General features: G+C 43.4%; 1 protein-coding gene and 1 long non-coding RNA gene across 4 annotated transcripts in view; one reads left to right on the forward strand and one right to left on the reverse strand.

The window, feature by feature from the left end:
* Nucleotides 1-1,790: 1,790 nt before the first annotated feature.
* LOC308482084 lies at nucleotides 1,791-11,502 on the reverse strand. Of its 2 annotated transcripts, none has more exons than XR_013988972.1 (3): nucleotides 11,039-11,502; nucleotides 10,701-10,953; nucleotides 1,791-1,976 (listed from the first exon to the last, which is right to left on the reverse strand). It is a non-coding gene; the product is annotated as an uncharacterized lncRNA (long non-coding RNA). The 2 variants fall into 2 exon arrangements; XR_013988973.1 differs by having other exon boundaries at nucleotides 10,733-10,953; nucleotides 11,039-11,499.
* Nucleotides 11,503-12,098: 596 nt separating this feature from the next.
* The window catches only part of NEDD9 (neural precursor cell expressed, developmentally down-regulated 9), a 69,951-nt gene continuing 57,920 nt past the window's right edge, over nucleotides 12,099-24,129 (forward strand). Inside the window, exon 1 of one of the 2 annotated variants that reach the window (XM_081014744.1) lies at nucleotides 12,099-12,279. Coding sequence is in view for 1 of the 2 variants with exons in the window: in XM_081014743.1 (XP_080870869.1) it covers nucleotides 21,652-21,663 (12 nt within the window). In the remaining variant the exon portion in view is untranslated. Of the gene's footprint in view, nucleotides 12,280-21,473; nucleotides 21,664-24,129 lie in introns of those variants that run through there. The other variant, XM_081014743.1, reaches the window with a different exon arrangement.

The following is a 24,129-nucleotide window of genomic DNA, read 5'->3' on the forward strand; positions in this document are numbered from 1 at the left end:
ATGTCTAGGGGCATTGCTACAGTTTTTCACTTCCTTAGGTTGGGAGTGCAATGGAGATGTCATATCTTTTAAATATCTGTTTTAGGAGCATATAAGCAGAACAAAGGGATCTTCTGCAGCAGGCAGAAAAAACACTGAGCCTGAGCCAGATCCCGGAAGCAATGGTGTGGACTTCCACAAATCTCTGGCTTCCAGGCCAATTAAACTCCTTTAACTCCCTCTCTCTCTTTCCCTTCCTCCCTTCCTTCCCTCCCTTCCTCTCTTTGCCCAAATTCTAAGAGTAATCCGGCTACAGCTGACATGCAGTGGTGAAGCTGCATGCTCCTGCACCGGGGGGGGCGGAGAGCAGGCGGGGGCGTGGCTGGCGTGCATCCCAGGGGCATGGCACGCCGCCCGCGGGGGCGTGGTGTGCACCCCGGAGGTGTGGCATGCCACCCGCAGGGGTGTGGCACACGGTGGGGGGGTGCGTGGCGTGTGTCCAGGGGCGGCCACGATGGTATCCCCCTCCCCGATGGTGCCGGGGGTGGTGCGCTCCCCCCACCCCTCCGTTCCTCCGCCAGTGCTGACATGAAATAGCATTTCATATTTGGCTGTTGGCAGCTTCTGTGAATTTTTGTTTATTACCACCTGTCAAAATTTAGATATGCAAGAGATGCTAATAAACCTAAAGTGTATGAATTCCTAATTTCCAACTACATGTAGCAGCTGAATTCACAATGCTGAGCCAGTATATTTCACATTCCACCATTTTGCAAAATGTGATTTCAGCTCTGTGCTGGAGGAAGTGGCCCATCCCTGGAGTACAGATGTGTGAAATAATAATAATAATAATTTATTATTTATACCCCACCCATCTGACTGAGTCTCCCCAGCCACTCTGGGCGGCTCCCAATCGAGTGTTAAAAACAATACAGCATTAAATATTAAAAACTTCCCTAGACAGGGCTGCCTTCAGATGTCTTTTAAAGATAGGATAGCTGCTTATTTCCTTCACAGCTGAAGGGAGGGCGTTCCACAGGGCAGGTGCCACTACGGAGAAGGCCCTCTGCCTTGTTCCCTGTAACCTCACTTCTCGCAATGAGGGAACCGCCAGAAGGCCCTCAGCGCTGGATCTCTGTGTCCGGGCTGAAAGATGGGGGTGGAGACACTCCTTCAGGTATACAGGACTGAGGCCGTTTAGGGCTTTAAAGGTCAGCACCAACATTTGAATTGTGCTCGGAAGCGTACTGGGACCCAATGCAGATCTCTCAGGACCAGTGTTATGTGGTCCCGGCGGCCACTCCCAGTCACCAGTCACCCAGTCACCAGTCTAGCTGCCACATTCTGGATGACCAATGGCTAGGGATGACAGACGCTGTAGTTCAGCCGTGTCTGGAAGTCCCAAGGTTGCCCACACCTGCTGTAGTATTTATTAATGAATGAATGTGAATGTGTTGCAGATTTCCAATGGTTCTCCCGGGGATATCTCATTTTAAAAGTGGTGCCTGATTCAAGTGTTCATGAAACACATGGCCTCTGCCCCAGAAGCCATTTCCCCATGTTAGAAATGCATAGGGTTGCTGATAATAATAATAATAATAATAATAATAATAATAATTGTTATTGTTGTTATTTCTACACCCCGCCCATCTGTTTTAGGACCAGCTTTTTCTGGGTGTAGTCATTTAGCACAATCACTGTACGTAAAATAAGGTTGTAGGAACTAAATTTATAACTGCAATATCACATGTTTTCCCTGCCTTTCTGTTGATTTATTTTCAACTCTATCATTCCAGGAAGCTGTGTGGTGCAATAATCCCAACGTCTGTGGGTGGGGAACCCATAAAATAAATCACCACTACCGTATTTCCATTCTCGAATGGGTGGAGGGTGTTACTATAAATAGGTGGGGGAAAGCAACTTCTCTTATTTCTCACGTCTGTAGGTTTTATTGTCAAGCGATGAGGGGAAAACAATGATGGATATGGAGGACTTTCCTGTGAATAAAATGGAGAGAAAGACGGGGAGAAAAATAAATATAGAGAGAGACTGAACTCTTGAATTAAAACCATGTGATTTCGGCCTTACTTGAATCCACCATTATGGGAGAGCGTTCCAGGCCTATGTGACAGCAAATATATTCAAGAGGGAGCCTTTTAATCCCCTGAAAATATTTGCTCCAACTGCTATGATGGCCTTGGGAAGGCTGCAATGGAAGCATCTCCTATGGCATGGGAGACTGTGATGGGGAATGAATTGAGGGTGTATGTATGCATGTATGTCCCACCCACTGCTGGCTCTAGCCACACCCACTGACATGTGACTCCTGCCTGCCCTTCCATCACTGCATGTGACCCTGGGGGGGGGGATGGTTGCTCACCCCCTCCTATGCAATTCTTCTGAGCCCCTGTGGTTTCTCCCACAAATAAACCCTATAGAGTGGGTGGTGACTGTAGTTCAGACTTCACCACAAGCATCATCAACATTACAAAGAGATAAAAGAACTTAATTATTACTATTACTATTATTTATTAAATTTGTATACCACCCTTCATCCACAGATCTTAGGGTGGTTCACAACATAAAATTACTATATAAAACCCACAAAATGCATAGTACCATTAAGAACAACAAACCAATAATCCCCCCTCCCACAACACATTTAAAAGGGTATCAGATGATAATCAGCCAAAGGTCTAGCTGAAGAGGAACATTTTTGTCTGGCACCTAAAGGCGCCAGGTGAACCTCCCTGGGGAAAGCATTCCACAAACGGGGGGCCACTGCAGAAAACGCCTGCTCTCATACCCTCCAACATTTCACCGATGAAAATAGAGACGTCCCATTCCATAATGATTATTTTACCATTTATACCCCACACATCTTATTAGGTTGCCCCAGTATTCTGGGCAGCTTCCAAAGTATATAAAAACATAATAAAACATTAAACATTTAAAAAACTGGTTTGCCTTCAGACTGCTCGGGGGTTGGATAACTCCATACCCTCCAACATTTCTCCAATGAAAATAGGGGCATTCTAAGGAAATGTATCTTAAGACAGCATCTTAAAAAGCAGAGACATCACCTTGCCAACAAAGGTCCGTATAGTGAAAGCTATGGTTTTCCTAGTAGTGATATATGAAAGTGAGAGCTAGACCATAAAGAAGGCTGATTGCCGAAGAATTGATGCTTTTGAATTATGGTGCTAGAGGTGACTCTTGAGAGTCCCATGGACTGCAAGAAGATCAAACCTATCCATTCTGAAGGAAATCAGCCATGAGTGCTCACTGGAAGGACAGATTGTGAAGCTGAGGCTCGAATACTTTGGCCACCTCATGAGAAGAGGACTCCCTGGAAAAGACCCTGATGTTGGGAAAGATGGAGGGCAGAAGGAGAAGGGGACGACAGAGGACGAGATGGTTGGACAGTGTTCTCGAAGCTACCAGCATGAGTTTGACCAAACTGTGGGAGGCAGTGGAAGACAGGAGTGCCTGGCGTGCTCTGGTCCACGAAGAGTCGGACACGACTAAATGACTAAACTACAACAACAAGGAAATGCGGGACATTCTGGGATCAAATCAGAAACTGGGATGGCTTCTCTAAATTAGGGATGTCCCTGAAAAATAGGGACGCTTGGAGGGTCTGTATTCTTTGTTGCCACCCTCCAGACCTCTTGTGGAGGAGGCACATGAGGAAGGGCTTCAGAGGATGATCTCAGGGTCTGCATAGGTTCACTTTTCTGCTCTGTAATATAAGGAGGGGCATTCTAAAATCCCTAGCAGGTTTCCTATATTCTTTTGCAGAATCCTAGATCAATATTCTTTTCTATGGTGTTTGAAACAAGAATATCAGAACTAAGCAGCCAAGCCTCAGCAGAGAGTCAGAATGGTGTGACCATGTTTGAGCACCAGAAAGGTCATGCTTTCATAGCATCGGTCACTTCCTTTCACAGTACAATATGATTGTGAATGTGAAGGAAAATGTTTATTATCCTGTTGTATATTCCCACCTCTTCCTCTCTCTTTTTCTCTTTGTGTGCTTTTTGAATATAGCATAAAGTAGCAAGGTAGAAAAGCCATAAATTAAAAAAAAGAGAGAGGAAGGGATCTGTTTCCTGCATTGTTAACTTTGAACTATGTGTCTGCTTCATAAAATGAATGTGCATTTCAGAAGCCCTGGGAAAAGGTCAGCAGATACTTCAGGGGTTGAAATGCTTATTTGCACTGAATCACTTTTTGCTGTATGTCGCTGCCTTTTGCTGAAGGGAGAGACAGGAAACTGTCTATATGGAAGATAAGAAAATGGGAATAGGATGGAGCAGGTTACAGAGATTTTAGGGTGCAAAGATTTCTGGAGCTTAAATATTACAGAACGTATTGAGGAAATATTTATAAGCAGGCTAGGAAGGTCAGAAGGTTTAGACTGAAGCTGCAATTTTATACACACTCAATGGGAGCAAGTTCCATTGCATTCTGTGCGACTACCTTTTGAAGTGAACAGGGATAGGATTGCACTGTTTATTTAGAACTTAAAACAATCCACTAAAACACACTAAGCACCATTTTAAAAAAGTTATCACCTACCACATCTAATGAGGCTAAGGAAGGCCTGAGTAGAAATTTACAACATACATAGAAAAGAACTATACACAAATAAAGACACTCACTGGACTTAAATAGATCTCATAATCATTCATTTTGGATTTAAGAACATTGAACAAATATATTACAACAATTGAAGGATGTATATTTAATGAAATTTTGAATAGTATTATTCCATAGTATTAAGTACACATAGAATGTAAACATGACAAATGCGTAAATATAGAGAAACCAGAAGAAGGAGGAAGGGAAGTACAAACTTGTTTAGAGTTAAAGTATTAAGGTTAAAAGGAATAAGGTATGTATTATGTATTATGTATTATGATGTATTATGTATTATGATGGTGAGATTTGTAAAATCTGTAAAACCAATAAAGATCATTAAAAAAAGAAAGGAAGGCCTGAGTAAGCAGGTAAGTTTTTAAAAATTGAAGACATATCAGTTCTGTCAGCGCCTACTGGATTTCCAGGAGGGGACTATACCATAAGGTAGGTGCTGCCACATAGAGAGTAACATCTGTGCTTTTACTATGTATGCTTTTACATAAGGATTTGTGGAATTTGGAAGTACAAGATGCCGGTCAGCAACAAATTTTGTTTTATATGCTGTAATGGCTTACTATGTATTCATAGTATTGTTCTTTATATTTTCTAATTGATGTTGATTTATCATGGATGAATTTGGTGTGGTAATAAATGCTGTCATGTAAATATTAATAACTCCACAATTATGTTTTGTTGAACATAAGTATGCACTTTATCATTATGCACATTACCTATTAATGTAATTTTGAAAAAAATGATTAAAAAAAAATCATAGAAAGGCAGTCTGGATAGTTATCATGACAATTTTATCTCCCTACCTTAATGTTGGGGCCATTTCTGAGACTTCTGTATAAGATAACCTATTTAACAAACAAAAGTTGCCATATATTTGGGGGGGGGGTGAAAGGTGATCCATAATAGTATTTTTTTCTCCATTACAGTAACACAGTAGAGAAAAGGTGGGATATAAAAATAATATGTAATTAAACAACCTGCAGCTAACACTACTATTACTCCTTTTATAACTTTCATCTCATAATGATCAACTTTTTTTTTACTTAAATGGGAGTAAGAGAATTTCATTGTAATAATGACATTGTCTCTCTCTCCCTCCCTCTCTCCCCCCCCCCCCACAATTCATGCAAAAAATTGCAGAATAAGAATTTTTTTGAAGTTCAAAAGTTGCTACGAAAATAATTGCCTCGATGCCGTGAGTCGTGTTCTTGGGCCATAAAAAGAGCTGCAAGGTTCAGCCATTTTGATCCCCTTAATATTTACTGCAGTTGTTTTCAACCAGTGTGCCATGGCACCCTGGGGTGCCTTGAATGATGGTCAGGGGGGACACCCTGGCCTCTGTCCCTCTTTCCTTCCCTCCCTCCTCTGATGCCCTCTTGCATCTCTGCCTCCCAAAGGCTTGCACAGCTGTTTGTTGCAACAGCCCTGACTACAAGCCCCCCAGGCAAATCCTGCCCCTGGGGCTGGATAAGGGGTGCTTGCCAGGTCCCTGTGGGGCAATGTGAGGAGGCACCTCTCTTTGGAGCAGGGGGTGGGCAGCTTAGAGACCAGGGTGTTCGAAAAAGGGTGAGAGGCTGCCAGCTCTGCAGGCAAGGGGAGACATAACTGGGCTCCTGAGCCCCACAGGGGTGCCGCAGAAAGAATGTACAGTGGTACCTCAGGTTACATACGCTTCAGGTTACAGACTCCGCTAACCCAGAAATAGTGCTTCAGGTTAAGAACTTTGCTTCAGGATGAGAACAAAAATCATGCTTTGGTGGCGCGGCAGCAGCAGGAGGCCCCAATAGCTAAAGTGGTGCTTCAGGTTAAGAACAGTTTCAGGTTAAGAACGGACCTCCGGAACGAATTAAGTACTTAACCCGAGGTACCACTGTAGTTGGTCAAGGGAGCCATGGACTCAAAAAAGTTGAAAACTTCTGATTTACTGAAACACTTCGGCAAAGCTGCTTTGATAAATAGTACCACTAGATTCCATGATTGCCTTCCATTGGGGCAGTTCCCAAGGGGCTCTGCCATTAGAGAATGCGAATGAAAAGCCTGCAATGGTGGCATTGTCAAACAAGAAAGCTAAATGAGGTCAGCCAATGAAGCAGCAACAGGGATCCTTTGGAGGATGAGTGATCATCACTAACCATATGAATGGGAAGCAGAGAGAAAAAGACAAGCTTGACCTTTCTGTCAGACCCTGAAGCAGCCATACACACAGAAAAGCATGGTCACCAGAGGAGAAAAAAGTCAGACACCATTGTAACTCCAAGGTCATTAAACACAGACAAACACAAAACAAAAGTGTTTATAAGTATCTCTTCTCTACCAAATGGAAGCAGCACTACAGTAAAGCAAAGATTTACTCAGGGCTGGTCCAAAACATTTTGCTGCCTGAAGTGAAGAAAAGATGGTGCCTCTCCCCCCCCCCCTTCTCATGTACAAAAGCCTGCCAGGCTACAGTTGAATTTTGCTTTGACACTGACAATGAGATGATATCCTCCACCTAGCTTAGGAGGCACAGGCCAGGTGCATGGCACACACAGCTCGGTCAGCTCCTTGCGCCTGAGTATCTGCTGCCTGAGACAGCTGCTTCACCCTGCCTCATGGTAGGACTGGCCCCAGATGTACCATCCCCTCAGGGAGTTTTGGAATCCGAAAGATGTCCTAAATGACATTGCTGTTGCTGTGAAAATGGACCGATACCGGTGGCCACCTATCACATGGAAATAATAGGAGGTGACATCCCTGAGTGGTCTCTATCTGCTAGCACACAACTGTGCTATTGTCATACCATATTAAGTTAAATTTGCAACTCTTGAACCTTCACATATGGCACACCTTTATCTGCCTTCCAGGGCAGACTCAAAGAAACAGGGATAGATCACTCAGTTGGTAGTACATGAGACTCTTAATCTCAGGGTTGTGGGTTCAAGCCCCACATTGGGCAAAATATTCCTGCAACTCTACAATTCTATGATTCTAACAAAAATAAAGGTTTATAACATATCTGTGATTCTGACCCAAAGGCACAAGTAGCATTCAAATACTCATATCAGAGTTAACTGCACTTTTTCAACCTTTGTGACATCTTTCCTTTTCTCTCTGCTTATTTACTAAATCTTCAGCAGCTTGCATGTATTCTTGGTTGAAGAAATTTGGGGTACAGGTTGCAAGTGATATTTTCAGGTATAGTAATCTCTCATTTTACCGGGGGTGGTAGCTCCAAGGGTTATTATGCATATACATGAAAATTGTGTATAATCAGACCCTTGGAGCTGTCCCACAGGTAGCAGGTTAGTGCCAAAAGCTTAAAACGGGTATAGGCAAACTCGGCCCTCCAGATGTTTTGAGACTACAATTCCCATCATCCTTGACCACTGGGCCTGTTAGCTAGGGATGATGGGAGTTGTAGTCCCATAACATCTGGAGGGCCAGGTTTGCCCATCGGCTCTGGAAGGCTAGGGGTGATTGCACAGGATCTCACAGGAACTTGGATTGTTCCATTATGAGATCTCACAAGAGTATCCCAGAGCCTTCCAGAGCTGGTGCTTGCCCAACAAGCAAGTGGGAGATCTTGAAAGTTCTTTTCACACTGAGTAACCCCAAGAGGACTCTGCACAAAAAGAACTTTTCAGCTCTCCTCCCCACCTTGCTTGGAATTTGACTTGAGCAATTTTAGCCAGCTCACCTTAAACTGCATGTGGTTGGAATCATGCAAGTCAAATGTGCTTAAGATGAGGGATTACTGTACAGTGAATATTTGCAGTGGATATTTTCTCAGTCAATCTCCTTACAGTGTAAGGCTTACATTAGGCGTAATAACCTAATCTGGATCAGGAGAACAGCACTAGGTCAGGGCCTTGTGGCTGCTTTTTCTTCAAAATAATAGTGATAGTGTTAGTTACCACTCTTTTAAAAGTGTGATTAATGTAACATGTAGTTGGACCTGAGGATTCTCTATTCAAACCAGAGCCGGGCCTTCCAGAGGGATGACCACTTCAAGCAGCAGATACTGAGGATGTGGAGTGGACAAGGCTATGTGTGCTATATGACCAGCCTGTCTCTGCACTCCCTAAGCTAGCCTGCTGCCCTCAGGTGCAGTGGAGGACACAACTCCATTGTCAGTGTTGAAATAAGACTCAGTTGCTAGTCTGGTCAGCATTTGTGCATGGAATGTGAAGAAGTGCCACCTTGTCCTTTGCCTCAGGCAACAAAATGTCTTGAACTGGCCCAGTGGCGGCTGGAGTCCAATGAGACTGGTAGGGTGGAATGCAGGGAGCTGAAACAGTAGATGGAACCAGAGCCAATAACAGGCAGAGCCAACTAATTCTGGTTTTGTCACCATCCTCCTGCCTGCCAAGTTCTACAAGGGCAACATCAAGACTAAGGAAGAGGACGCTAGCAGACGGTGTTGCCCCTTGTCTGGTTGTAAGATAGTGGGCAGGTGGGGCTGGCTGAGGGCAGACCAAGGTTGGTGGGGCAGTGCCCTGTTCGCTCTAACGGACCACCCTCCAAGAAGAGTTCCCTAGCCCCTCTTGAAGAACTACATTTCCCAGGGCTCCCTGTGGCCAAAGTGAACCTGTGGTATAGATCTATACCTTGTGGTTTTCAGTGATTTTATCCTAAAGGAAATATGCAGAAAGCAGACAGAGCTCCAAGGACAATTAGCTCCTATCACCCCCAGCCAGTGGCCATGGTAGCAGGGGCAGATGGGAGTTGGATTCCAACAATACTTGGAGGGCCCCCAGCTTGGGGAAAGCATGGAATTAAAAAAAATACCATTTGTCTGTGACTTTAAGAAAACGAGATGTGAATGAGTGAGAGACAGATGGTGACATCTTTAAGAGTAAGCTACGTTTCTGCAGTTGCCAATGCAGGAAGGGGGGGCCTTTTTATGCACCATCTCCAGTGAATCTAGATGGTTGGAAATGTTTCAGTGATACTGAAGCTGCAACTTTGACCTGAGGCCTTAAAAAAAAAAAACAGATGGAAACAAACCACAATCTTCTCAGAAAGGCATATTCCAATTAATCCACAGTCATCACACATACAAATGTTTCTCAGAAAACTCTCCCCCTCCCCCCAGTTTCTGATTCTATTTTGGGTTTCAGAAACTCTTTGGGGTTTCTTTTGTGCCTTTTCTCCAAAGTCTGAACTCCTCCACTTTTTCATGCTGTCATTTTACAAAATGCTTAAATCCTTTCTGGGATGGAAAGCTAGAGTCTGGCTCCAGCAGATGTTTTGTTTCCAGATCCATTTAAAACACACACACACACACACACACACACACACCCCTCTACCTCTTTGGGATTCTGATTTTAGCGACTTTTAATGGAATTGTTTCTGTGCTTCTTCCCCTTTGTGATGTTGGATTTTCAGTGTGTGTGTTTCTCTGTGTTACAATCAGTGATACATAATAGCAAGGCTGCCCCTTAAATATTTGCCTGCAAAAATGTGGCCTGTGCTTGAAAAAGTGGTTTGGCACCAAGCAGACATTTCTCAATATCCATTTACCAGATGGATCAACTTGTTCAATGCAACAGAAAAAGTTAGTAAACTGTGTGGAATGCTCTTAAAATACATTGCATTGTTTACTAGATTCCTCATTAACCGTATGTCTTATGGTATTTTATAATAAAGTATTCTTTAAAATATTTTTGTTTTAGTCTGTAATATTTCCTAACAATAACAAAAAGAGCTGTAAATGCATTTCTACAATATCACTATGGAAAAATGTGCTCAAGTGTTTCCATAAATCAAATGTAGCACTTTGGCATTAGCTCTGAGGCAGTAAATTTAGAAAATTAGGACCAGATGAGTTTAAAATAGAAACTTACATAACTTTTCACCGAGATACATTTTTGTATATTTGTGTGTGTGTGTGTGTGTGAGAGAGAGAGAGAGAGAGAGAGAGAGAGAGAATGTGTGTGCTTAGAATTAATCAAATTTTACTTTCACTAAAATATTTTGGAAACTTTCTGAATCCTATTTGATCATTAAGGAGAATCTTCTAGGATTTCTTTGGCCCACCAGCTAACGGGCACCAACACAAAGATCAAATTGTTCAAACTTACGTTAAATCGTTTTATAAGCAAATAATGCATACATTGCCCATCTTTTTCTCGAAGAAAACAAAACAAAGTTCCTGTCGAAAAATTGATTGGTGTTCTGTGGTTTTCAACAGTGGGAGATGGATCTCTGCTACTGAAGTACAGTCCATCTGGAAGTTTGAATCTGAAGCTTTTGAACTTGACTCTGTGGAGTGACACTGCTGTCTCCCTTTCACCTCCATTTTCCTGGAAGCAGCAGCAGAAAGTGCAGACCTAACTGGTTCCCAGAAGAAACAAAACAATCATCCATTTCCTTTCCAACTCATCAGAGCCCACCTATGAAGCAAGGTGAGGTGACCAACCTCAGGCAGCAGAATCCACAAGGATAGCAGATCCCAATCTAGATCTTTATTCCTCCCTTGTTCCTGATGTTCCTCCCAACATTCCTCTGTTTCCAACTAGTCTCTGACACCAACTGCCTCTCTCTTCTGGAATCCTTCCCACAGTTCTATCTAGAGATCTCAGGAATTGAAACTAGGACCTTTGGCACGCAAGGCCTTGTCCTCTGCTACTGAGCTATTGTCCTTCCCGGTGAGCTACGGTGAGCATTGAAGGACAATTCTATCAAATGGTATTAGCCATGAGACTTCCTTGTTCCCAGGTAGAGCACCTCTGAGTACCAGGTGCTGGAGGCAACCACAGGGATGGCCATCACCGTTATCCTCTCCCCATAAACCTCCAGAGGGACCTGGCTGGCAGATATTGGAAGCTTGAATGTGGACTTTGACTGTCTCCCACAAGGCAGGTCTTCTATTCCCATTCTAATTCATTCCTGGTTGTGGGCGTTCACCATTTCTACTTCTTCTTTTTTAACCGTGGGTGTTTCAAAAAAACTCCTCCACCCAAAAGTAGTCAAACAGAGCATGAATTGAGTCTTTTCATGCATTGTTCCACAAGGACTGTATCACAGTAGCCCCATTGTTCTGCCCTTTTAGAAGTTAGATTTCCCAATGATTTGGATGGTGATGGAGGAAATTAGGACGCTCTCCCCAGGGTGGACAAGGGGGAGAGAGTGAAGCCTGGGGAAGGGGCAAGGAAAATAATACATTGGGGGCTGCATCAAAGGTACATGCGACTAAAGAGACACTAAAAAATGCCACATGTTTTTGAGACTATTGCTCCACTTCTGTTATGGGCACAAATATCACTCTTTCTTTTCCTCTGGCACAAGTGGGAGGTTTGACATTCTCAGTTTGACTGCTGGAGCACATCTACAAGGAAGAAGCATTCAGCACAGAAGTCGACAGCAAGTTGGCTTTGTTTCAGAAATGAAAGAATCTTTTAAAGTGTCATTAGAAGCAATAAGCTCCAGCACACCACATCCTCCCATTCCATTCCTCCTGTTCTCTTCCCCACATAGCTCAGATTCCTCCTTGACTCCCAACAACAACGGCTTGTGCCCGAGTGGGCCCAGCAGAGACACTGGACCCGCAGTTTGGGAGATGTCTATCTTCTTGGTTCTGACTGTTCAACTCATACAATGATCTGGAAGAAAGAGGTGCAGGAGAGAATGTACCTTCCACAATGTTGACTGGAAACCACTGTATGTAACATGATCACCCATCTTTCTTATTGTTGTTGGATGTTAGGAATTTGCTTATTTATCCATCTAGAATTAGAGCAGGGAACTATGTGTCACACAACAGCACAAAATAGGAAATTGGGTTTCTTCTACTAGAGCTGATGGTCATTTGGAGGAGCCGGCGTACAGCTTCCGGGTCATGTGGCCAGCATGACTAAGCCCTTCTGGCGAACCAGAGCAGCGCACGGAAACGCCGTATACCTTCCCGCCAGAGCGGTACCTATTTATCTACTTGCACTTTGACGTGCTTTCGAACTGCTAGGTTGGCAGGAGCAGGGACCAAGCTACAGGAGCTCACCCCGTTGCGGGGATTCGAACCGCCGACCTTCTGATCGGCAAGTCCTAGGCTCTGTGGTTTAACCCACAGCGCCACCCGCGTCCTGGGACTCAGCTACACAGCTGCAAATAAAGTGTTTTAAATGTGTTGTAAAGTGCAATATACAAATATGACTCTAGATGGTAAAGTGAGCTATGCAAAATTCAATGTATTTTTCAAAACAGTTTTTTTAAAAGTATTTTTGCAGCGTTTTTTTATATGTATGTAGATTCCACCATGAACTGTCATATTCAAAAGGTTTGTTTTCTGGATCTTAAAACCCTATGGTGTTTAATGAGGCTTATTCCCTAGTAAATTACTTTAGGATTGCAGTGTCAACACACTTTTACCACTTCAGAAGAAAGCCAATATGGCCCCCATCTTGGTTAAAGATCGACCTTAAAATCATGTTTATTGCCATCTACATTCTATGAAGAATATGGTGAGCTGGGTTGTAAATTGCTGCTTTTATGTTTCTGTAATTGTTCTATTTGTTTCTTACCTAATTGTTTCTGCTATATTTGTTTTTTAAAGATATCTCTGTGGCTTTAATTATATTTTGTAAGTCACCTTGGGATACAAGTCAGCATGTAAGAACTCTGAATAAATAAATAAAGGACTGGAAAAATCTCAGATCTCACTATTTGTTAAAGCAGAGATTAGTGGGCATTTCACTTCATTGACCTGACCTCTGAAAACTGTAATCAGTATGCTTAAGCTCACCCCCTTAAAAAAAAACCCAACACAAACCAGGCCTGCTAGCTACACACTTTCCAGTACTTTCCCCTTCCATATATCCTTTTCTATATATAGTTTTACTAAATCAGAGAGTCTAAATTTTCCAAAAGGGACCTGTAACATAATATTGGGCTGTAAACCCATTAACATCTACAAGGTTGTTAAGAAAACCTAAGTAGTTGTATTAGCCACAAATATGCCCTTTATAGAGGTTTGTTTTATTTTGTCATTAATGTTCAAGGATAGCAGTTTCACATTCTCTAATGTCCCTTTCAAACTGTATCCAGTTTCTGACATTTTTAAAGTCTCAGGAAACACTGTAGATCAAAATGACTGTGTTAAGCTGGAGTCCTTTAGACCAGAGGAAAACAAAAATAATTCCAAAGCAACCCCTGAGAGCAATTTGATATTTTCAGCATTGTTGTATTTGACATTGTTGTATGTTGAGCTTTAAATACTGTGAAGTCCCACATTTTAAACACTCTACTTATTATTCAAATTACTTATGTGTTTTGTTGCTAAATGCATAGCTGCAGGTCTGCTGTGACAGCCTTAGAAAAGCTTGGAATAATATAGGATATGAATCCAAATACATAAATGGCAGAGCATTCCAAACCCCCTGATCTATTGTGCTGGAAGGGGCTTGGATGGAATAAATATGTCCCCATGCCCAGTCTTGCCCAGCTCTGCTGGTCTCTGTAAGTGAGAATTTTGCTCTCTTCCTTAAACAAGGACAGAGCAGTATACCCTCCAAGTGTCCCAATTTTCCTAGGACAGTCCTGGAATTACAGAAACCATCCTGGTTTCTGATTTGATCCTGAAATATCCTGGTTTTCCTTTTCCTCCCCTCCTCATTTTTGAAACAAGTGTTTGCTCTATCTGTGTGTGTGAAGGTGCAAAAACGGATTCCTGTTTATACTGAATATAAAGTATCTGCACCAAATGAAGGAAACTGAAGCTGACAAACGAAGCCCTTCCTAAAATTTTGAAGGAAAATGTAACCAATCCACTTTAAATTCTTTAATTGCAATGCTTCAGCAGCCAGCCTTTTTTTAAAAGGAAATGCCTGGAGTGTTTATTCCTTTATTGTAAATGGAGCCTTACACTGTCTACTCATAAGTAAGCCCCACTGCATTCATTGGAGCTTACTCCCAGGTGACTGGGTAAGGACTGTGCAGTCTTACACTGCAATCCTCAGCATTTTTTTTACTCAGAAGTAAATCCCACTGAATTCAATAGTATTTATTATCAGGTATGTTCCTGATCATTCTCACAGTTTCTGTTGTTGTTGTTTCCTGCCTTTTTCCTTGACAGAGACACAAGGCAGCTTACAGCTAAAATTTTATTTCATTCCATTTATCTGTGGAAGGTGTTCTACATTATCCTTTCATTCACAATTTTTTTATTTACAACAGTCTTGTGAGGTGGGTTCAGCAGAGAGGTTGTAATTGTCTCAAGTAACATATATATATATATATATATATATATATATATATATGATCCATATGTGTGCAGCAAGATCAAGCATGGGAGTATTTTCCTGATGCAGAATAGAATGTTCCTATTTTCATCTGAGAAATGTTGGAGGGTATGAGAGCAGTCATAGGAAACTCCCATAATAGCCTAAGTCCATTGCCAACTAGTCACTGAACCATATAAGGACAGTATCCACACAACCACATCACACAGTCTACTTTCTGTAACTTGGAAAGGCTGTCTATTCCAGATTTGTCCTAGACCAAGAGAAGTATATGAGAAGGAGATTTGAACACGAATGGTAATTCTCCCTTGAAGAAAAGCTCTGGAAGGAAGTAGGAATCAGAGTGTAGTGTCCAAAGTGCAGAATGGTTTAATTCTGGTTTGTGAATACATTGATATGGTGCCTATTTATCTGATATCTCCACATAAAATGCTTGGCCAAACAAGTCTGTAATATGGTGTCCAAAGGAAAGCAGATCCTCCAAGTTTCCCTATTTTCCAGTGACAGTCCCAGATTTACATAAGCCGCCCCGGTTTCTGATTTGATCCTAGAATGCCCCGCTCTTTCTGAGGTCGTCCCTATTTTCATCGGAGAAATGTTGGAGGGCATGGAAAAGGGAAGAGCACGCCTAGATAAATAGCTGGTCTTCTCTAGAGCATCTGGAGCTGCCTTTGCCAACCTGATGCCCTCCCAAAGTTTTGGACTACAATTCCTTTCAGCCGCAGCACCCAGCTGTGGTGCAAAGCATTTGGTGGGCACGAGGTTAGCAAAGCCTGCTCTGAAGGCCCAGCCATGTCTGCTGAAATACTTGTACAGCAGGGATGGGGAAACTGTGTCCATGCTGGCTGAATAGCCACTGAAGGGCCACTGGCCCCCCATCCCTGGTGCATAGTAATTGGGTAACACAATACAGCTTACTGTTCGTTTTTATATCACTGGAAGCAATCCCAGTCCATCTGCAGCACTTAGAAATACTGGTGCAGGTCCAAGTTGGTCAGAATAAAAGAAATAAACGTGGAGCTCTCTCACCAGAGGAATGCTTTGAGACTCAGACTGGAGGCTTTTCAGTCCAAATCATTTTGTCTGGCTGGAGTTCCTCCAGTCAAGATAGTGAATGTCTGGCCAGGAATCATCTAAACCTAATAAAGAGGCCCAGTTAAAAAGAACGGCAACAGCGTTTCACTTTTGACTCATCTCTCTCCTGCCCCCACGTGAACCCAGCGGGCTTTTCCGATTTGGCCATGGTTTTATACCACCAGGCATTGGGGTCACTTTAAACCAGTTTGCCTTCCAACACCTAAGCAGCATGTAAATAAGACGTTTTCCCCACGCAAAACAAACCTTTGGCCTTTTTATTTTTGGACTAAGGAGACAATGAGTGGGTGTTATGGGAACATCTTATAAGGAAAAAAGGGGAACAATTAAGGTGTTAATGGGAGAAGAGATCTCGCAACTGAACAGGAAGACTCGCAAGATGCACCTCTGTCCCTCAAAATTATAAAGCCCCCCCCTTTAGTCAAAGTTTGTCTGATTTTTAAAACAAATACTCCATCTTTATTTCAGGCTCTCACCAGTAGACGCAATGTAATGGGCGATACTTTCCGCGTATTTAAATGGTACAGGGTACTAATGAATATTCCTATATCTCTGCAGCGCCCTCTGCTTTTGCTGTCTCAGTGAAACACTTTAGATATATTGTCTTTAACGTTAATAGGATACACCCATAGCTGAAAGCCTTCCATGAAGAGAATGTGCATGCTATACACCATATTATAGCACCATGTTGGTGCAAAATACACATTTACTGCTTTAAAAAAAGCTTTTGGGGGGGAACACAGAAGGCTACTTCATACGGGGTTAGCCTATTTGTCCAACGAACCCAGCCTTGTCTACTCTGAGTGGAAGCAGCACTTCAGGGAAAGGGTCTTTCACATCATCTGCCACTGGATCCTGGAATAGCATGAGACTTTTAATCTCAGGCTCATGGGTTCAAGCCCCATATTGGGCAAAATATTTCTGCATTGCAGGGGGTTGGACTTGATGACCCTTTGTGGACCCTTTCAACTCTACATACTAAGTACATAAAAAGCAAAATTATATGGAATGGGATGTCCCCATTTTAATCGGAGAAATGTTGGAGGGTATGGTACAGCGTGGGTGGTGGTGGGGGGCAGTGTGGCAGAGCACAGTGGCAACTTCCCTAACACCTAGTAGATTATCAGAAATGTATACATAAATCAAAAATATGTGTTGGAAATGTAAAAAGAAAGAAGACACCTTTTTCCATATGTGGTGGCCTTGTAATAAGGCTACAGCTGACTGGGAAATGATATATAATGAACTGAAAAAGATCTTTAAGTTAACATTTGTAAGTGAGTGTCCCATGGGTGGTGGGGTATGGTAGTGTGGCTGAGCACGGTGGCACTTCCTGTTTTGCCTCAAGTGGTGAAATGTGACGTACCACCGCTGACCTCATGATCTGAGAACTTAAACCTGTCAGTTCTGATGAAAGGCAGGCAAGGACCTACAGCCCAGGTGGGGCTCACTAGCTTGGGGAGGAGTTGTCTGATTTCTCAGCTGGAGTAGACTCAAGACAGGTGGGGGTCGCATGCCTCGTCAGTCTCAGAAGGAAAGCCGTCCTGGCCGACAAACGACGATCAAGTGAAATCTTCTATGATATGTTGGGCAATGGATATTGGTCACAATATAGAAATGGAGGCATTGGGACAATTGTGGAATTTGGATGTAAGATTTACAGCATGCTATGAAAGAAGAGAAAATTATATGAAAATGTTGTATAGATGGTGCCTAATACCAGCAGATTGGCAAAAATGTATAAATCAAAATCAATTAAATGTTGGAAATGTAAAGAGAAAGAAGGTGCCTTTTACAGTAACCTTGCAATAAGGTTAAAGCTTACTGGGGAAAAGATGTGCCGGAAATCACCACAAACACCTCCCTTGTTCTCTTAGTATGGCAATGGTGCCCACCTGAGATGTGCCGGAACTGAGTTTTGGGGGGGGGGGGAGCCCTGCTTGTGGCATTGTTTTGCTGGGTGATGCCTCCCTCCATGATCCCTCGTTCCATTTTGTTTCTGCCAGACCAAAGGAAAGGTTGTAGTCTGCCTTTTCCCACCACCAGCTGCTGAAGGCACATTTATGGTATTTTTATTTTTACGATTAAAACATCTGTTTTGCATAGAAATGAATTCGCACAAAAGAGCAGTATTAAAAATAAAAAGTTTCCCTTGCAGGTACAAGCATGGGCGTAGCCAGGATTTTGGTTATGGGGGGTGGGGGGGACAGCCAAAGTTGTTGAGGTTTTCTTGGGAAATCATGGGTAAAAATATCCTGTAAATGGGATATTGTAGGGGGCAGGCTTCTGCTGGGGGTGAATGACAGAACCTCATATAAATGAGTATTTCCAATGCTTTTCTATAATTTTTGTGGATCGGGGGGGGGGCAACTGCCCCCCTGCCCCCCTTGGCTATCCTCATGGATGGCAACACTTTCTGAATGCTCAAAGCCCTTCACGTCCATTATCTCCACAATCCTTGCAACAGTAATGTGCTGAAGGACACTAATGCCGCAAGAGACCTGCTAGTCTGCAGTGAGAAGTGAATTCATTAAAAAGATGTATGGCAGCTCTGGGCCCCTGTGAGTCCAGCACATCCCATCTGTAGAGGTGCTGCCCGCTGTGTGATTTACTGTCTGGTCTTGCTGTCTTCTGATCAGCCTCCACTGGGAGAGGCAGTTCTGCTGTTTACACAAATGATAATTCCTGAGCCAGAAACATAGAGGTATTCAACACGGTGCCCCCATTCCAAAGTTGCTGAACCCCAGTTCCCACCAGGCTCAGCCACCAAGGCCAATGATCAGGGATGATGGGAGCTGTCATCTACAGCAACATCTGGAGGGCCACAGGTTCCAGAGAAGACGATGTCCTGCCTATTAGAATGACTCCACCAACCCAGGCCTGGTCTGCAGATATGAAGGGCAACACGCATCACCCAGGGACCCAAGGGTGAGATGGAGGTCACAAGCCCTGCCTCCAAGGAAGAATTGTGTGGCAAAGGCAGAGCAACCCACCCCCTTCTACTGACCATAGTAGACGCAGAAATAGGAAACTGGGCAGAGGGAACCGGGCAGAGGGCAGAAAGCCCTCCCACCAGATGTCAAAGAGAAGAACAACTACCAGACTTTTAGAAGACATCTGAAGGCAGCCCTGTTTAGGGAAGCTGTTAATGTTTGATGCGTTACTGTGTTTTGATATTTTGTTGGGGGCCGCCCAGAGTGGCTGGGGAGGCCCAACCAGATGTGCGGGGTATATATAATAAATTATTATTATTATATTAAAATAACTTGGTTTCATGGACTGGTTGGATGCAGAGGAATGGTGGGAGGCACCAGCTGGGGAACCACCAGGGGATTTACCACTGGCTGGTTTACTGCTGACACTTAGTGGCAAAAAACTAGTGCCCAGGTTTCTTTCCGCTGCCCCCTCTTCTTCCCAATCCCAGTTCCTTTTGTGTCAAAACTTTTAGATTGTAAGCTTGAGGGCAGAGACCATTGTTTAATAATGTATTGCTAATTGAAAGCTGCCCCGGAAGCTTCACATCTGAAGAGCAGGGTATTTTTATTTATTTTTAATAAACAGATAAAGAAGGCTTCCTGGTCAGGCTGGAATTTTTATGTGGGCAAAGAGGATAGATAGTCTTTCATGCCATGTGACCTGTCTCAGTGACCGCAGAGCTGACCTCTGTCACTCCTACAAGAGGCTGGCCTTTTTCTCTCTTCCAATCAGGATGCAGGGTCAGGAGGGCATGTAAAAAGGCAAAAGGGTGTTGGGAAATGATTTATAATAAATGGAAAAAAATATTTTAAATTACACCCCCCCAAAAAACCCCCAGAGTTCTTTTGTTGGGGATAACCCAGACTAAAATTCCCAGGTGTCAGAAAAGGTTACCGTATTTATGTATGCAACAACTGCGGCCCATGTTTTGTTAGCCCCAAAATGGAAAGTGAGGGAGGTCCCAACTAAAGAGGATTGGCAAATTAAGTGGACAGAATATGCACAACTTGCAGATTTAACATACTGTATAGAATAAGAGAGCAAGAAGATTGGAAAGCATTTATTGAATATCTGGAAAATAACTGTATACAGTTGAAAACGCTGGCAGTATTAAGATAAATGCAGCAGAGTAAATAATTTTTGATGGATGTAAAAGTGGAAAATTGATTTGAATGGTTATAGTAAAATATACAGGGATGCACATGATATGTAAAATGGACCATGGTAAGAGGAGAAGGGAAGTCATTGGTTATTTTAAGGTTTGTAAAATGTTTATTTGAAATTGTAAAACAGAAAATTTAATAAAAATTATTACGTAATGAAGAAAGAAAAAAAGGATGCAGGGTCAGGAGAGTGATTTACACAGGGAACATTGGATGGGCTTCTCAGAAGAATGTCAAAGCTATCTTGTATTTTAAATTTCAGAGGTTTGGTGGGAGCACTGCCTTTACATCAACCCTGGTTGGCAGACCAGACTACTTATCCCAGTTTGTGGTGGTGGACTCCACCGAAGCAGAGAAAGTGTGTAAGAGAGTGAGTGTGACTTGAAGAATCCATATGTTGCTGGACTTCAACTCCCATCACCCCCAGCCAGGGATGATGGGAATTGTAGTCCAACAAGACAGCTATGATTCTTCAATTTACATGTTTTACTGGGTTGTAGATACAGGAATAAGGGTGGCGCTGTGGGTTAAACCACAGAGCCTAGGACTTGCCGATCAGAAGGTCGGCGGTTCGAATACCTGTGACGGGGTGAGCAGTTTGAAAGCATGTCAAAGTGAAAGTAGATAAATAGGTACCGCTTTGGAAGGTAAACGGCGTTTCTGTGCACTGCTCTAGTTCACCAGAAGTGGCTTAGTCCTGCTGGCCACATGACCCGGAAGCTGTACGCCGGCTCCCTCAGCCAAAAAAGCGAGATGAGTGCCGCAACCCCAGAGTCGGCCACGACAGGACCTAATGGTCAGGGGTCCCTTTACCTTTAGTTACATTCAGACAAACACCAGAAAAGTTGCAAATAAAGAGACAAAATCTCATAGGGAACAACAGAAGCAGCAAATAACAGAAGAACCCCTTTTCGTCCTAAATGCCGATTTCACGCAGGGCCTATGGGGGTTCGTGAGAAGTTTTTTAGTGAATCCGGTGTCGGACCTCACTTGGGCTCCCATCTCTTATATTTGAGACATGGGTATAGCCAGGACTTTGGGGGGCACAGGACTTTTGGGGGGCAGAACTGACGTGATTGGTCAGTTAAGTATGTGTATTGTTTCACTTGATTAAGGGAGGGGAGAACAGCTGCCGCAGCTGCTCCCCCCCCCCCTTACCTACGCCCAGGATGCGAGACTATTTTACAAGAAGAACGTTCAGCGCCTTTCCCACGTTTTACTCCGCGCGGGAGCAATGCGTGTTACATGAAGATTTCATTCAGAAGGCGGCGCGTAGGGGGCGTTGCCCTCCTCCGCAGCGCGTCTGGCTCTCTAGCCAATAGCGGGACACTATGCAAATGAGCGCCGCGGTTAGCCTGCGAGCGAGGAAAGCAGCGAGCTCAGAGTCGCTGGCGAAACGCACCTCAGCAGCAGCGTCGCCGCGGCCGGAGCTTGCAGGCGGCTGTTTTCGTTTTCGATTGCAAGCGGCGGTCAATGGAGTGTAAAACCCGCCCGGGCTCGAGGTGGTGGGACTGACTTGTCCAAAAGGGAGCGCCTCTTCCACTCCCTGCCCCAGGCCTGCGAGAATGAAGTACAAGGTAAGAAGATGGGTTGCTTTGAAAAACTTTGCTCGCCCCCTTTTTTTCGTGCGTGGGGCTGGAAACGCGCGTGGGACGGGCAAAAGTTGTGCATGTACTTTTCCTGCTCCGGAAGATGTATTGGCAGAGCGGGGAATGACGCGAGCCTGACCCGCCTCGGTGCTTGGATTCAGGGTCGAGCCAAAGTTAAGGATCTGTCGGGAAACTTTTCCAAACTTCTCCAGCGATGTCTCAGTTGTGTTCAGTAGGTCTCTTGAATTTAAAAGCAAAAACAAAAAGTCGAGTCGAATGAGTGACTGCGTTTAGTCCTTGCTAGCAGCCAGTTTTTATTTTGTATTTTGGAGGGGAGAGTTTTGTTGCGGTTTGAAAACTTCTAACCAGCCTCAACGATGCCTCTGACAAGCTCGATATTTTCTCATCCGCTGTTGATCTGCAAGACAGTTAACGCTGTCTCTTCCTCTAGCTCCTTACTTGTAGAGCAGCCTCGCTCGCTTACTCCAGAGTAAGGCTGCCCTTTCAGGGAGAAAGACCGAAACAGCAGCGCAGCCCTATACATATGTCTACTCGGAAGTAAGACCCATTGAGTTTAGTGGGCCGTCTCCCAGGTGAGTATAGACTGCAGCCTCAAAGTTAATATTTCAAAGTAAATGAGACACTTGAGATTTTATTACCTCCTTTTGAAGCTCTTCGAATCCTTTTTGGGATACAAATATGTGTGGGTACCTTTTTTGGGGGGGTGAAACAATGGGTTAAAAGAAAACTGTTGTGGAGCAATTTAAACCTTTGCCAGCAGAGATATCATTGAATAATAGATAACTGAGAAGAGGATGTCGTTTACAGTCAGTGATAAAAATAATTTTCAGAAAAGGTGTATCAGAGAGTTTTTCTGAGTGACCAAAGCAAGATAGCCTGTTCTTCTTTCCTTCAGAAATCAGGATGAGATCGGGATTATGTTGGCTGGATAGAAAATATTTAGATGTCAGCATAAGGCTTAGCTGTTGACTTGGGCTTGGATTTCTCCCCATTTTGCATGCAAATCTGTGCAGAAGATCTGAAAAGATTTCCTTCCATCACGTAATGGAACATCTCAGTTCCTGTTAAAGAACCAGTTTTAAAAACTTAGTGCAGTGGACCAATGAGATCTGGGTTCAAGTTCCTTCTACTTAACCAATCACCACACTGGCTGCCTGTGGGTCAGTCCCTGTATGTCTGCCTAGTTGTGAGGATAAGAAGGGACTGTCCCCATGTTGTTCACCAGCTTGGACACTTTGAAGGATGAGTGCTTTACAAAATGGGGCAAACAGAGTTTGATGAAATATAAAATTCTAGACCTGTACTTTTAGCAAGAGGGCTCACATGTTGATTTAATGTGATTCCTGCTGCAGAGATGTTACCCATTAATAATACAAAAAAGTGTAGCCATAATCCTGTACATTTCAGTCACTTGGAATGAATTGTTGTCTTGCATTTTTCCCTCTTTCCAGTTTGCTTAGTTTTGAACTAGAGTTCATTCTAGTCGTGTTAAAAACACACATTCGGGCTGTGTTCCTGTGTGCATGCTTACAAGGGAGTAAAGACAGCTGAAATCAGTAGGACTTTACTTGGGAATGTGTGCATTGTACACAATTCTTTAGGTATCTCTGAGCAACAATCTGGACAAGTATTTGGTAGCAGTGACCCCTGTATTCCTTCGTCTCCCATGGGTCTAGGAAAACTCTTTCAAGTTAAACTAGGAAAGAGATTGAACTTTGCAGAGCTCTTTCTAAAGGAATTCTGTTTCAGAGCTTTCGTGATTGGCTCCTTGCAGTCAGTCACAGCTCTATACTGATTAAAAATATGTGTGCTTGGTACAAGAATACCCCGGGGCATCAGATCAGCAAATAGCATCTACTGCAATCTTGTTTTGTTGGACTCAGAGGGGAGGGGGAGGGAAGGAAAGGTTGTTCCTCTGCCAAGAAAAAGGAAACCTGTCAAGGTCAACATGAAACCAAAAGAGTGAAGGAAGTTCTTTACCTTCCAAGTCGAAGTTTGTAACTATTTATAATGTTGTGAGTTAATTTGGCCACAAGTGGTGGTCTTACTATATGGCTGTACAATGCATAGCCCCATGCTAGTCCCAGCCTATGATTATAGCCTCTAGAATGCAAAAATAAATAGGGTAGCAAATAGTCATAATGATAATTCGTGCCTGGAGGTACACTAATTCTTAACTGTAATAGTATACACGAACCTTCTCAGAATTTCCCGCATGCCGCAGGGGAATTTAGGACCAAATCTCATGAATGATGGGCCCAAGCTTAGGATTGCTATAGAAGATTTGGGTTAAACAGTGATAGGCTGTGGCAGAAGATCTTGAAAGGCAACTAAAAACTTGAATTTAGGGCAGTGCTGACAGCAGTTCTTTTCCTGAGAGATGTCTCATAGTGCTAGCCCCAGGATTTGCTCATTCTCTTTCTTTGCAACCAG

The sequence above is a fragment of the Podarcis pityusensis genome (genome assembly GCF_964106645.2).
Source record: "Podarcis pityusensis genome assembly, chromosome: 7".
In the NCBI taxonomy this organism is placed as follows: domain Eukaryota; kingdom Metazoa; phylum Chordata; class Lepidosauria; order Squamata; family Lacertidae; genus Podarcis; species Podarcis pityusensis.